We start from the raw sequence: 14,305 nt of genomic DNA, 5'->3' as shown, positions 1-14,305 counted from the left end.
TGATGTTACTTGGCAAGTTTTAATAGAAAATTAAATACTTGATTCATTTTAGTTTGTTGCGTTTAGTAGGTTTATAACAAGGTGTGTGAAAACTTGCCAAGTAACATCATTAAGAAGTAACTATTTTTAACTGAGGTATGTGTATGGAACTTGGTACTTATTCAGATCTCACTTCTTTTATAGGCGAAGCATTCCCATATTATCGAACTTGGCAGTCTTTCACATTTTTGTTTTGGGTGGGATCAGCATCACCCGAGCCTTTTCCCAAGTATTGTTAGGGACTATCTGGTCAGATAGTCCTTAGCTAAATTACCTTGTCTGGTCCCTAGCTAAATTACCCGGGTAACCCAATGAATGATGACGACAAAGACACATGGCGAAACTATAGGGGGTATCTGACCTTGGGTGCGCGTGGCGTCGCCACACAAACATACCACTTCATCAATATGTCACTAATGTCGAACTCACGCACCCTAACCTCTATCGATGAACGAACCTCTATATGTATATACCTATATTGATGAAATAACTACAAACATGAGGTTGATTCTATAAACGGTTGAGCCCAAAATTGCAGCCAAGTCAGTTTTCGATAGTTGCTTTCGAATTCATCATCAGATGTTGTACCCATCTGTTGCCAAGGGACCGTTTGGTAAGTAGGTATATTTACTCATAGGTAGTTACTCTTTGGAACAAGTAAATAATTGTTCAAATTAGTTGGGAAAGATAATGAAATGAGGAAGATAAGCTTAGATACAGACATCCACATCAAGAAGCGTTTATTCAAAGTAAGCTGAGAATTTGCCCTTTTCAGACGTCAGTTAAGTACGTGAGACGGCTCCTAAAAATGGCGAACCTTCACCACTTCCTATAGTTAGTACTGGTTACTAATTGCAAACCCTTTTGCCGCTTAAAAATAATGTATGTAGGGGTAACCTACCGTACTATATTTATTTATATACATGATTATGTACAAAGTATTAAAAAAAAAACAAAAGTATTATTATATTCAATAGTATTGAATAATAATGATTTTTTTTTACAATATACTTGATAACGAACATGCACGCAAGGTTACTTAAGAGCTGAATGTAAACGAAGTGAGCCGAACAAAGTAAAGTTCGTAGTAATATTAAGTTGATCGATCTCGCGTAACTATTACATCAGAATGTGGAGCTTACGCCAAGCCTCGGCAGCTCAGTCGCGTTACACAAGGGCGCGCGCGCACACACTTTAAAACAGAAGAAAAATCATTATTTTTTAAGTTTATATGTATTGTTATTATGATCTGAATAAAAGCTATCATTATTATGTTCTAGATAACTTAAAGGGATCCTTCAAACATCAATGTCTCTAAAAATATTGCATTTTTGCCATAAATAAGTTAAAATAAAATAGAATGCTTTAAGCTGTAGAGCCTCAAATACTAGCCCATACCCAAATTACAACGTGAAGAAAGATACACGACATACAAGCTACGTGCTCTAGTCGTTATGTGAGTAAGGTGTAGCGCGGCGTGGCGTGCGGGTGCGGGAGGGAGGCGCGGGGGACAGGCGCGGGAGGGGGGCGCGGCGCGAAGGTGAAGATGGCGCGCAGGCTCCGGCGGCGCGGCGCGCGACACTACCGACCCGCGCACACTGCGCCGCGCACGCGCACACGACCAGTGCCGACACCCAGTGCCCAGTGCCCAGTGCCCAGTGCCGAGTGTAGTGAGTGACAGTGCGAGGGAGCATGCGCAGCTGGAGCCTGGCGCTGCTGCTGTGCGCCGCCGGTAAGTCGCCGCCACCACCCTGGACCCTGGCGGCACACACTCAACTTGATGGCTGCACAGCTGACCTGATCATACATTTTCAGTGCTTTTGGAAGTCGGACAATTTTTGTTATTGTTTTGTTTACCTTAGTCAAGAAAGCGTATGTATTATAGACTAGCCATTTCCCGCGGTTTCACCCGCCTCCCTTATGGACTGCTGTCCGTGCTAGAATAAAATATATCCTATTAGATGTTAGTAGGGACGAATGTAGCTTTCCAACGAAAGAATTTTCAAATTCGGCCCAGCTTTTCTGAGTTTATTCATTAGAAACAAACAAAAATACTTCTAGAATAAAATTTTGTTCGTTTGTGTGTACCTATCCTAAGGGCTCTGAAATTACTAAACCGATTTGAGGCTGGAACCTGCACTGTCCCCGAGTAGCATTGGCTATATTTGAGTCTGGAACCTGCACTGTCCCCGAGTAGCATTGGCTATATTTGAGTCTGGAACCTGCACTGTCCCCGAGTAGCATTGGCTATATTTGATTGGGAAATGGAAAGAATTCACGAAATTCGTGAAATCGCGGGAAAACAGCTAGTTAAAAATTAAATATTATAAGACCGACTAAGAGCATGTCCGTTGTTCCTGATTGGAAAATTGTATCTTTAGGTTCTTCAAGATTGTGAATTAAAAACTCCTTCGCCTTTTTTAACTTGTATTTACATTGCAATAGAAATTTAAAACATAAAAGTTATATTAAAAACATTGAAAAAATAAAAATCAATAATTCTAACAAAACATTTTCTCTTGACAACTGTCATCTATCTTCTTTTTTATATTTGTTAAAGGTTGCATACCTACATATACATACTTATTTGGACACTGATTATAGTTTATACCGAACACATCCCGATCCCATCAACTCAGAAGAACTCTGAACAGCGCGAAGTAGCGCAAAGTACCGTAACATCTGTCGGGAAATTGGGTTACTTATTCGTACAAACTGAACGGGTTATGTATGTCGGGTTTTGATAACCGATTTTTCGATTCTTATTTTATTTGACGGACGGTACGCTCAGGAAATTATTTTGTGCAAGAACTATGTTTTAAACCAATCAAGTTCAAAATTTCCTAGAAAGTATATTTGTTCTACATTACAGATTTTTAAAATATAAAATTATTAGGGTTCCGTTATAGCAAACTAATAACCCATATTTAAAATCATAGTTTAAAATTCATGATCGTAATTATTATAATTGCTGAATGAATAAATAATCAGTCAACACTTTACCGCCCCATAGAAATAAAAATACACAATTTATTTTATTTTAGCACGTTATCGGTACGTCTGCTGTCGAGTGCTATCGGTGACTGAGGTTAAGTGCAGACACTGTAAGGGCTCCTAGTTGACTACGAAACTCTAAAAAACCACGTCGATCTAGAGTGGGCTTCAGAATATTCAGAGTTCTTTTTTTCGAAAACGGTAAAAGTTATATCGGTACGGTAACGGTAAAAATATTGCAGATTAGAGTTACATGGTATTAAATTATAATTGTTTTTTTTTTCATTATAATATTTATTGCAAAAATTTGGCGATTCTAAGATATAAGCGAGATACATTTAGCTGTATACCTGTCTGTGCCGCGAAGTCGTGTAATTGGCGCATTTTGTTTAAGGTGGTCATCTCGATACGCCTTCTGCGTGACCTGTTACACGTTAACAGCAGCATGGTTAGTTAAATGATAATTTAACCCACACAACATTTATACTGACCATAATAAAATCGCAAAAAATATATGCAATGGGCATAACCATAAAAATGAAATAGTGAAAAGTGTCTATCGATCTCACGAGTGCTATTCAATTTCAAAATTATACAAAGTGAGTTTTGCTATTCGTAAGTAAAATGGAAAGTAGGTATCTTAATATTTATTGTTAAGAGTGTCCATGGAGTTCTTGCCGGCTCTTCTCCATAATAGCCCAAGAGCCGGTGACCTTAATAAGATATAAGTTGGGTTAGGTTAGGTTATTTTTAAATATCTTTCAAAGCAACCGTCAGTCAAACTTCGTCGTAGTTTATCGTATACCTACTATAAGGCGGATGCACACACAAAGTTTCAGCCTTTATAAACTAACGAAGGTCTGGCAGTCGCTGGCTCTCGATCTATAAGACCAACTATTTGGAACCTTCCACTAGTGTGACGTTTCATAAGAGCCTGCAAAGGCCTATTTGAAATAAAAACATTTTACTTTGACTTAAATATATTGTAGATAATGCTATTCTCTACAAACTTGACCATGAATTCGTTTTTCTAGATTAGTATTTTTGAGATACTTAAAGCCATTCAAAAATTTAATCTAATATTAATTAATGTATGTGCTTCTACTCAGGTAATACTGTGAGTTTTCGCATGCCTACTGAAGGCGAAAACAGTTCTGAGAGAGTTCTGAGTTCTGAGTTCAAGATTTAAAATTACCAAGAAAAAATGTTAAAACCTCAAGAAATAAATCATAGATATACAAGTTGCTGATTTGCATCCGGGCAATCTAAGGACGTATTTATGCTAATGATTCTCTATTTATGAGAGTGAAGGAATGTGAGTGTACCTGTGTCTGCGCAAATGCTTGTGCACTATAATACTTATGTCCTGCGCAGTTGGCTGATATCCTTATATGATAACAGCCGCGGTATCCTATAATCGGCTAGGAGGACATTTACGTATTTTATGTCAACCTCCTTGAATTTTGCACGGATGCTAATCAACAGCTTATACCTATAATGAACTATCGAACCACTTCTTCGCACGGCTTCGCACGGGATAATAATTTATTTTCCCACTATTTATTGTATGTTACTTATCATACATATAAAACTTCCTCTATAATCCCTCTGTCTATTAGAAAAAAACCGCATGAAAATCGGTTGCGTAGTTTTGAAGATTGAAGCGTTCAAATGGACAGAAAAAGCGACTTTGTTTTATACTATGCAGTGATAAATCATTTTTTTATGTCTGTTCATCTAACACACAAAGACGCCTGGACCGATTTGCAAAATGCGACCTAGAAGACTGCGACTAGCGGATCCAGCTCAGTTTATTTCGCTCCCGGCTTTTAGGCCGATAAACCTAAGAAAAGAAGCTTTTTTTATGAATGTTTCTTTTTTGAAAAAAAGTTTTTTTTTTTTTAAATGCAGCATTTTGTCCTACCATAAAAAACTTTAATGAAACGAATTTTAAAGGAATAACCAGTTTTCTGTTAAGTACCTTCCTACATCGATGCAAATGTCGAAATCTCGTTTGTTGTATGCGTTGTATGGTAATATGGCAGCCCCATTAATAGTTATTTGTTATACAAGAGTGCAAAGTTGCTTTTTAACCGCGAGCTCAATTTTGATGACCGAGCAAGCGAAGGATTCTAAAATTGAAACACGAGCGTAGCGAGTGTTTCAATAATTAGAATCCTGAGCGATAGCGAGGGAATCAAAAGAGCTCAAGGTGAAAAATCTTTGCACTCGAGTGCAACACGTAACTTTTCATCCCACCTCATCGAGGAAATTACTAAATGCAAAAAACAAAATGGCGCGCACATATGAGTATCAAATTAAAAAGCAGTACCTATTAAAGTTCATTTATTTGAAAACTCAGTTTAAAAATGAAACGACGTTAAAAATCTTTGTAAAAACAATAATAAAAATTACTTAATTAATTGAATAATTATTTTAAGCAGTATTTTATTTGTTTAATATGTATTTGTTTGAAAAGTCTTATCAAGATTGTCACAAATGGAGTATTGCACACGATGTTCTAAATTCAAATCACTTTGCCGCTCTAGAGGATAAAAACGGCTTTTGCGCTCAGATATCAAAGGATAAAACTACTCTTTCCGAGATGGTGGGATGAAATAGTTATCTAGACACACGGCAGTGTGTCCGCCAAGTTCGAGCAAAAAAAGCGACACACCGGCCGTGGGTTATATTACACGAACCATTTCGGGCCAAATTCTACCCCCCTATAACTCAAAATCTGTTTTATTTACGCATATCAAATTTCTAGTATCTGTTGAGATCCCCTCACTTATCTAAAATACAAAATTTCATTAATATATCTTTTGTAGGTCTTGAGATATTGACGTCAGAAAATCGCTATTTTTACTATACACTCACTGACTGACTCACTCATCAAAAACCTAGACCACTTCCAATGGTCGTATTGACTTGAAATTTGGCATGGAGGTAGGTCTTTATGTCAAGGTAAAGGGAAAAATCTGAAAATGGCCAAGTGTGAGTCAGTTTCAAAATAATGAAGGTGTTTTATACCCGGTGTATACCCCTAAGGAACTAAAACGAACTAAATTTATCTATATTTATATAATATATCTTCGAATGGTCGTACCGATCTGAAATTCGTTACAAAGGTTTGTATTTAGTCAAAGTAAAGTAAAATCTGAAAACGGCCAAGTGTGAGTCACTTTCGAAAATAACGAATGTGTAACTTTGATCCACGAACATAATATATGATAACATGTCATGTCAGTCAGTTGGTAAATCTAGTCCATTTAGTTAATCTAGTTCATTTCTTTGTAAGAAGCATAGTGCATAATCAAAAATCTGAAAGATAGTATAAATGAGACATTTCCTTAACTAACTTAATCATAAGAAAAAAATAAAATAAACAAACCTTACAAAAATAAATGAAATCCCACCCAAAACAAAAATGTGAAAGGTTGCCAAGTTCGATAATATGGAAATGCTTCGCCTATAAAAGAAGTGAGATCTTAATAAGTACCAAGTTCCATACAAATACCTCAGTTAAAAATAGTTACTTTTTAATGATGTTACTTGGCAAGTTTTAATAGAAAATTATATACTTGATTCATTGCGTTTAGTAGGTTTATAACAAGGTATGTGAAAACTTGCCAAGAACCATCATTAAAAAGTAACTATTTTTAACTGAGGTATTTGTATGGAACTTGGTACTTATTAAGATCTCACTTCTTTTATAGGCGAAGCATTTCCATATTATCGAACTTGGCAACCTTTCACATTTTTGTTTTGGGTGGGATTTGTTATACAAGAGTGCAAAGTTGATTTTTAACCGCGGGCTCAATTTTGATGACCGAGCAAGCGAAGGATTCTAAAATTGAAACACGAGCGTAGCGAGTGTTTCAATAATTAGAATCCTGAGCGATAGCGAGGGAATCAAAAGAGCACAAGGTGAAAAATCTTTGCACTCGAGTGCAACACATAACTTTTCATCCCACCTCATCGAGGAAATTACTAAATTCAAAAAAAGAAAATGGCGCGCACATATGAGTATCAAATTAAAACGAAGTAAGAACCTATTAAAGTTCATTTATTTGACAACTTAGTTTAAAAATGAAACGAGGTTAAAAATCTATGTAAAAACAATAATAAAAATTACTTAATTAATTGAATAATTATTTTAAGCAGTATTTTATTTGTTTAATATGTATTTGTATGAAAAGTCTTATCAAGATTCTTACAAATGGAGTATTGCACACGATGTTCTAAATTCAAATCACTTTGCCGCTCTAGAGGATAAAAACGGCTTTTGCACTCAGATATCAAAGGGTAAAACTACTCTTTCCGAGATGGTGGGATGAAAATATTTATTTCATTCTATCATCTATCATATGAGAAAACACAAATGTGCAGGAGCGGCGCACGCGGCGACAGGCGAGCAGACGCGGCCGGCGAGCGAGCACGCGGATCGCGAGCACGCGGCGCGAGAGCACGAGGCGCGAGAGCAGGCGACGCGGCCAGCGCGCTCGGTGCAGGACAGCGGCGAGCGCTGGCGACAGCTCATCGCAGGTTACCCAGCCTTCACTAAAACTTGCTACACAATCCATACCTAACAGCTTCTTCACGTGTAAACCTTTCACCACAACCTGAATAAATCTAATATTCCCGACCGTCCGGCGAACTAATTAATAACATGCAATTATTTCCAGCTGATTGACACCCGCAACACCACGACACGTTGGCCCTGTTTTGTCTGACATAAAAGCTGAACTGGAGACTAATTGGGCACCACCTTTTGTTATTGTTATTAATTAAATATTTCATGCGTGGTCTTGTGTCAATAAATGTGTTTCTTTCTTCAATACTATGCACGTGTGCGACTGCTGTATCTGTCCATGTTGTGTTGCAGAATGGACGCAAGGCGCGGGAGGCGCGGCGGGCGCGGAGGGCCTGTGGTACCCGCCACCCGTCCCCGTGCAGGTGCCGCTGCGTGAGTACCACCGCTGTGTGCATGCTGTGTGAGACACGCCGAACTACTACCCAGAAAAATACAACCTTTTGACTCGGAGATAGTGTAGCTTCCCAACGGTTTTTTTTTTCATTTTTATTAATTTATTCATTTAAGACAGGCATCTGAGGCCCATAGAGAATACAATACATAAATATATTATAACATTAAATCATAAACTAATACATAGATAACTTAAAAACTAATGGACACGAAGTGTCGGCGTCGTGTTACGCTGCGTGGTGTCGCGTAGCCATGCTCGGAACCTCCGATATATGCCACTCTCCGGCCAAAACTCTTCCTTGAGGAATGTCTCGATGTGATGAGTTAGAACTCGCACCATGAACGAATTGAAGTTCGTATTGTGGCGCGACTCCAACTTCGCCACCCTCAAGGTCCAGTTGGTCTTGGATCGGACATACTCCACGATCTGCTCCACCGTCATGATGTAGACGGGACACGTACAACTGCGTCGTTGGTACTGCAGGACGCAGCAGGATGTTGGGTCCAGTTTGTGCAATTCCGCACTTATTCCTACAAGTTGGCTTCTTTTTTTTCCTTTCTACCTTTATGAAGCCATCCTTATCGCACGCGTCCTTCTTAGGACCTGTCTGTGGCTGTGATGTGCCACGGGTTTGTTTACCCCCTTTTGCTTTGGTCTGCTTTGTTTGCGTCACAGCGGCATGTTGGTGGCTGCTACTGCTGCGTAGGCGCGTTTGGGGGTCGATGTTCCTACGCAAGGTTCGGCCGCAGGTGTTGACACAGCAGCGGCGGCGGCGGCGGGGCGGGGTGCATCGTCAGCGACATCGGCGATCGGTGACGCACTCGAATTCGCCGACTCAAAACTGATGACGGACGCGATTAATAATTTTTCAAATCGGTTTAGTGGTTACGAAGCCTTCAGGGAACAAAGCTTTCTCATAATAATATTATACATGTCTATAAGGTGCTTTAATTGTGATTGCAGCAGGAGACAGCAACGGACGCGCGTCGCTGTCGGTGCTGGTGGTGCCCGTGCCGGTGCCCGTGCCCGCCGCCGCGCCCCGCGCCGTCCCCGCCCGTGAGTGTCCCCTCACCCCGCACCCCGCACCCCACCCACCCCGCATCCCACGCTCACCCGCGCCTCTGTCCTGTTGCAGAGTGCCCGCTGAGCGCACCGGGCGACGTGTCGCGCACCGCACCAGCGCACAACGTCGCGCAGACTCCTGCCTACGCCGACGCTGCTTTTAACGCCCCATCGAACCAGCCCACACAGTTCAACCTATTTCCAGGATACAACCAAGCTCCAGTGTACAACACAATCCCAGGCCAAAACTCTATATCTCAGTACACCCCTGCGCCGGCGCCAGCGCCAGCCCCCTTACCAGTGAACTACTGGGCGCCCACCGGGCAGCCCGCGCCCTCCGCCCCGCCCGCGCCGGCAACTCCGCCGACGTCGCCGTACGCGCTGCCCGAGGCGCCCGCCAGCACGCCGCCGCCGCCGCCGCGCCAGCCGCCCCGCCGCCCCGACACCGACGAGCGCCTCGCCAGGAATGCTCCCAACTTCCCGCCCGTCGGTAAAAACCCTTTATGCTGTTCATAACTAAATTATTGCAAGGTTCCTTAAATAAAGTTGCTTCACAATATTTACTTTTAAACTTCAGAAAACTCGCAGCTACTGGTGGAGCAGTTCCGTGCACAACAGCCTACCGACCCGATGCTCCCTCCGATCGTGACGGATCCGGCGGGCGTGGTCAGCACGGCCGACTACACGGAGGAGGAGGTGCAGGCGGGCCATGCGGACGCGGCGGGCGAGGCGGCGCTGCGGCCCGAGGCGGAGGCGGGCGGCGAGGGCGTGGTGCGCGAGCGGCGCCGCGTGCGCTGCAAGCGCCGCTACTCTGCGCCCAGCGAGGCCGAGCTGCAGGCGCCGCCGCCGCCGCCGCGCTTCGAGCGCTCGCTGTTCCTGCGTGCGCGCCTCACCGTGCCGCGCGCCGACTACACCGAACCCTACTCGCTCTGGTGGGACGCGGCCAGCGGCGCCTCGCGCATCGACTTCCACGGCGGCGCCACCTCCACCTACCGCATGATGATGCGGGACGGACGCGTTATGAGCGCGCAGGTACACACATATTATGTTATAAGTAGATCATTGCCAACTCACTCTAATTATGATGTAAAGATATACAGTCGTGAGAGCTGGGCTTCTATGAGATATTAATGGTTTATACATTAAAAAGATTGCATTTTTTTTCGTGTATATTTTTGGTAGGATATTTTTTTCCTAAATTGCTTGAAAGTATCCAGATGACATTATAAAATTTCCTATTAACAAAATAAAAACGTCGGCGTGTCAGATCCGCGTGGACCGCACAGAAGAGACGGACGTGCGGCGCTGCGTGGTGTCGACGCCGCGGCGCGTGTCGCTGGCGGAGCGCGCGCTGCCCGCGCTGCCCGACCTCAGCGCGTTCTCGTTCGCGGGTTACGTGCTGCGCGGCACGCAGCGCGCCGAGCGCTGGCGCTACACGCTGTCGGGCCACGCCGGCGAGCTCGGCGCCGCGCGCGGCGAGGCGCTCACCTTCCGCCACGAGCTGCTGCTCGCGCGCTCCGCCGACAACCACACCACCACGCCGCTGTGGTGAGTGCCGCCTCACCCCTCGCCCCGCCCACACCCCCACACCCTGCCCGCTTACCCCGTGTGCTCCGCAGGTACGCCACGCGCGTCGACAGCTCGGTGCTGGGCGCCGACTGCGACGGCTACGTGCACTACTTCGACGAGGTGCAGCTGCAGCACCATGACAGCTCCATGTTCCGCCTCGACATAGGTGTGTGCCCGACCGCTTGCTATCAACTCGACCCACTCCATTACATTATATTTATTATTATTGTTATCCTGATCCTGTACCTATGATCACTTCAGCCGACGCTTGTGAACAAGTGGAGATCACCGACCGGATGGAGAACGTGGAACCGCTTAGAGAGTTCACCATGCTGCGACGGGACCCTCGACACGACGCAGAGCTAGATCGGTGAGTGCTAATAATATTATATTAAGTAACTTACACTTTTCTAAAAATATTAACTTATTAAATAATTTCGTAATCGTGGTCACTCGCATAGGTATAAGCGAAAGTTCCAGCGCGTTTACGCCGACGACGTGGAGGAGGCGGTCCGGAAGAACCTGCTGATGCAGAGCAACAGGCACATGGCCGCCGGCAACAGGCAGGGCGCCGGCTTCGAGCTGGCGACTAACTTCGTGTCGGACCGGCTGGTGGCGGAGCGGCGTGTGCTGCTGGGCGTGCAGGACGAGCCGCGCGAGCCCGGCGAGCGCTTCCCGCACGAGCGCGCCGAGCTCGAGGCGCTGCGCGGTCGCCTGCCGCGCAAGTTCGACTGGCGCCAGCGCGGCGCCGTCACGCACGTGCGCAGTGAGTGTGCCCCGCGCCCGTGCCCGCGCCCGCCTCGTGGCCGGCCCGCGCTCACGCCTTGTGCTTGCAGATCAGGGGCTGTGCGAGTCGTGCTGGGCGCACGCCACCGTGGGCGCCGTGGAGGGCGCGCTGTTCGTGGAGACCGGCCGCCTCGTGCCGCTCAGTGAGCAGGCGCTCGTCGACTGCGCCGGCCCGTCAGTATCCCGCCCGCTGCCGAGCTCGCCTGCCGCGCTCGACTGCTGCTCATGCTGTGTCGTGTTGCAGGTACGGCGGTCACGGCTGCAAGGCAACGTGGCCTAGCGCGGCCTACGATTACATAAAAGACATCGGCCTGCCTGCTCTCGATGAGTACACACCCTACAAAGCACAAGTACGTATGCCCTTCAGACAAAAAAAAACATACAATACGTTAACGTAAAATAATGTTATCATTTCATATTACGTATGTTTGCGTGCGGCAGGAGCAGACGTGCCGCGCCGACAGCGTGCCGCCCGTCACGCGCATCAGCGGCCATCTCAACGTCACCCAACACAACATCCTGGCGCTAAAGGTACGTATATGTCGTGTGTGTGTTTGTGGGTGTGGTTATTTAACTCTTACTAAAACCCTTTCTCTTTGACAGGTGGCCATTAGGAAGTACGGACCCACTGTCGTTCTCATTGACGGCGCAACAACATCCTTCGCGACTTACAAGAAAGGTTACTACCATGACAGACGCTGGTTAGTATCCAAGCTCGGAAAGCATTTTTGAAAATTGAAAAAGTCTTAAGATATTATTGACGGTGTATGAAGCATGGGTATAAAGTGAGTTGTCGTTGCAGCAAGCGCACGAGCAGCAACCACGCGGTGCTGGCGGTGGGCTGGACGGTGCATCGCGGCGAGACGTACTTCATCGTGAAGAACTCGTGGAGCACGGCGTGGGGCGAGGAGGGCTACATGCGCATGCGCGCGCCCACGGACACGTGCGGGCTGCTGCGCCGGCCCTCGCTGCCGCGGCTGCGCGCGCCCGACGTGCTGCGCGTGCCGCAAACCGCGCCCGCCGCCGCCTGACCGATCCCTGCTCTTCTAAGTCATTAAACATAGTTGTTACTTTACTCGACGTTTCATTCCACCGCTACCCTGGCAACCACCTTTAAAACTACATTGACTAGAAGTAAAAAATAATGTTGCCCTAATGGTACCTGCAAAGTGCCTATAAAGTGCGCTATGCAGCCATACTGAACCTTTTATAACGAAGCGACAAAGACGGCATACCTACATATATATGATTTTTTTTAATGATATTCAAGACGCTGTATCTTCGAGGAAAGTTTGAGTGTTTTGGCAACTGTAAGCTATTTTGAGACCTTAAAAACATAATTATTTATTCAGTATTATTCAAGGTGTTGATTTGCATCGTAGGTACGTACGTGAATTTTAAATATAAAACTATGAATGAAAATTAAATTCGTCTATTATAGATAAAAGGTTACGATTTAACAAACCGGTATCGTAGGTACAACACTGCATAAAAGAGCTGGCAACATTATATTTGTAACTTTGACATTTGCATGTGTCAATTTAGTCTACGAGATTTGTAATCTACAACTGGCTGAACTATGATCACCGAATCAATGCTGGAGGAGTATCTAAAATTAAATCTCAACTTAAATCTAGTTTTAAACAGAGATCAGGACTTGAGTAGCCTTCTGTAATACGGACCTAAATGGATACTTTTTCCTATTAAAAAATATAGCAAATAAACATTTGTTCGTTTTCCACAAAAAAAAACATTTACTAATAGTTTTAATTTTTAATGTAAAAAATTAAATTATAAATTTAAAAAATCCCCCGACCCAAAAAAAGTACGCAATTAGTATGACAAAAGGTTAAAAACGCTAAACCCTATAAAAAGCAAAAAATAACTTTTAACACTACGTAAGTACCAACTAAAGCATGTCAGACTAAACTAAATTTTGTCGTGTCGGGGGACCGCTCTAATTTATTAGCCTAACGTTAGAAGTAATTAAGTATATACTACTTATAACTATGTATATAATTTTGTTTTATACGAATGTTGTAATTAGCTAGGTATCATTTGATTTATGTAAGTATTTTTGAAGGTAAAAGCGGTCCCCCGACACGTCAAAATTTAGTTTAGTCTGACATGCTTTAGTTGGTACTTACGTAGTGTTAAAAGTTATTTTTTGCTTTTTATAGGGTTTAGCGTTTTTAACCTTTTGTCATACTAATTGCGTACTTTTTTTGGGTCGGGGGATTTTTTAAATTTATAATTTAATTTTATTTCATGCTTTTTGAAGGAGCTCCTTAATTTTTCTTTCTTTCAGTTAATTTCTTTTATTTTAAGATGGGGTCGCTCTATGCGATCTCGGCCAAAGGATGCTGTTTAACAATCCTCATAACATACTGGCTCTGGGAGAATTGCACAGATTGAGGAAACATAAACCTTTGGTAATTCTAGATTTTCAGCGAAGATATAAATCGGTTTATCCGTTTCATTCCGGCATTCCAGGGTTTCATCCGCCACATCCCATTTCCAGTATCAGGTTCTCGTCAATTGAAGAGAACTAGTCAAGACAAATTCAACGAGCCCAAACTCGATGGGTTTACTAAAAGGCAGTTCAGGGTTACGTCTCCTATCTTCGTGCCCTAACAGCAGACCAGCTCAGTGGTTCCAGAAGACATTAGTGTTTCAAATTTCAGATCCCACATATGCATGCAAGTAAACTGAGCGTGTAACATTCCTATCACACCTATCAAACGAGCTGATGACCTTGAAGACTTGAACCGATTTCCACCAAACATAGCTAAGAACACTCCCGAATGACATTCCTTTCAAACAAAAAAAAACCGCATTACAATCGGATCATCCGTTTGGGAGCT

The 14,305-nt window shown here is 43.9% G+C and overlaps 1 protein-coding gene across 1 annotated transcript; it reads left to right on the top strand.

Annotated features, from left to right (window-relative positions):
* The first annotated feature begins 1,611 nt into the window (after positions 1-1,611).
* LOC124637068 (counting factor associated protein D-like) lies at positions 1,612-12,516 on the top strand. Its single transcript, XM_047173389.1, has 15 exons — positions 1,612-1,771; positions 7,426-7,581; positions 7,922-8,002; positions 8,988-9,080; positions 9,160-9,576; positions 9,664-10,118; positions 10,354-10,634; positions 10,706-10,821; positions 10,917-11,025; positions 11,117-11,421; positions 11,492-11,615; positions 11,686-11,791; positions 11,883-11,972; positions 12,045-12,142; positions 12,244-12,516. Exons 1-15 carry the CDS (start codon positions 1,732-1,734, stop codon positions 12,470-12,472), a joined length of 2,700 nt encoding a protein of 899 aa, XP_047029345.1. The 5' UTR covers positions 1,612-1,731; the 3' UTR covers positions 12,473-12,516.
* Positions 12,517-14,305: the final 1,789 nt, after the last annotated feature.

Source organism: Helicoverpa zea, chromosome 15 (assembly GCF_022581195.2).
Source record: "Helicoverpa zea isolate HzStark_Cry1AcR chromosome 15, ilHelZeax1.1, whole genome shotgun sequence".
NCBI lineage: Eukaryota > Metazoa > Arthropoda > Insecta > Lepidoptera > Noctuidae > Helicoverpa > Helicoverpa zea.
Note: the sequence above shows the minus strand (reverse complement) of the source record. Positions and strands in the feature narration are given on the sequence as shown.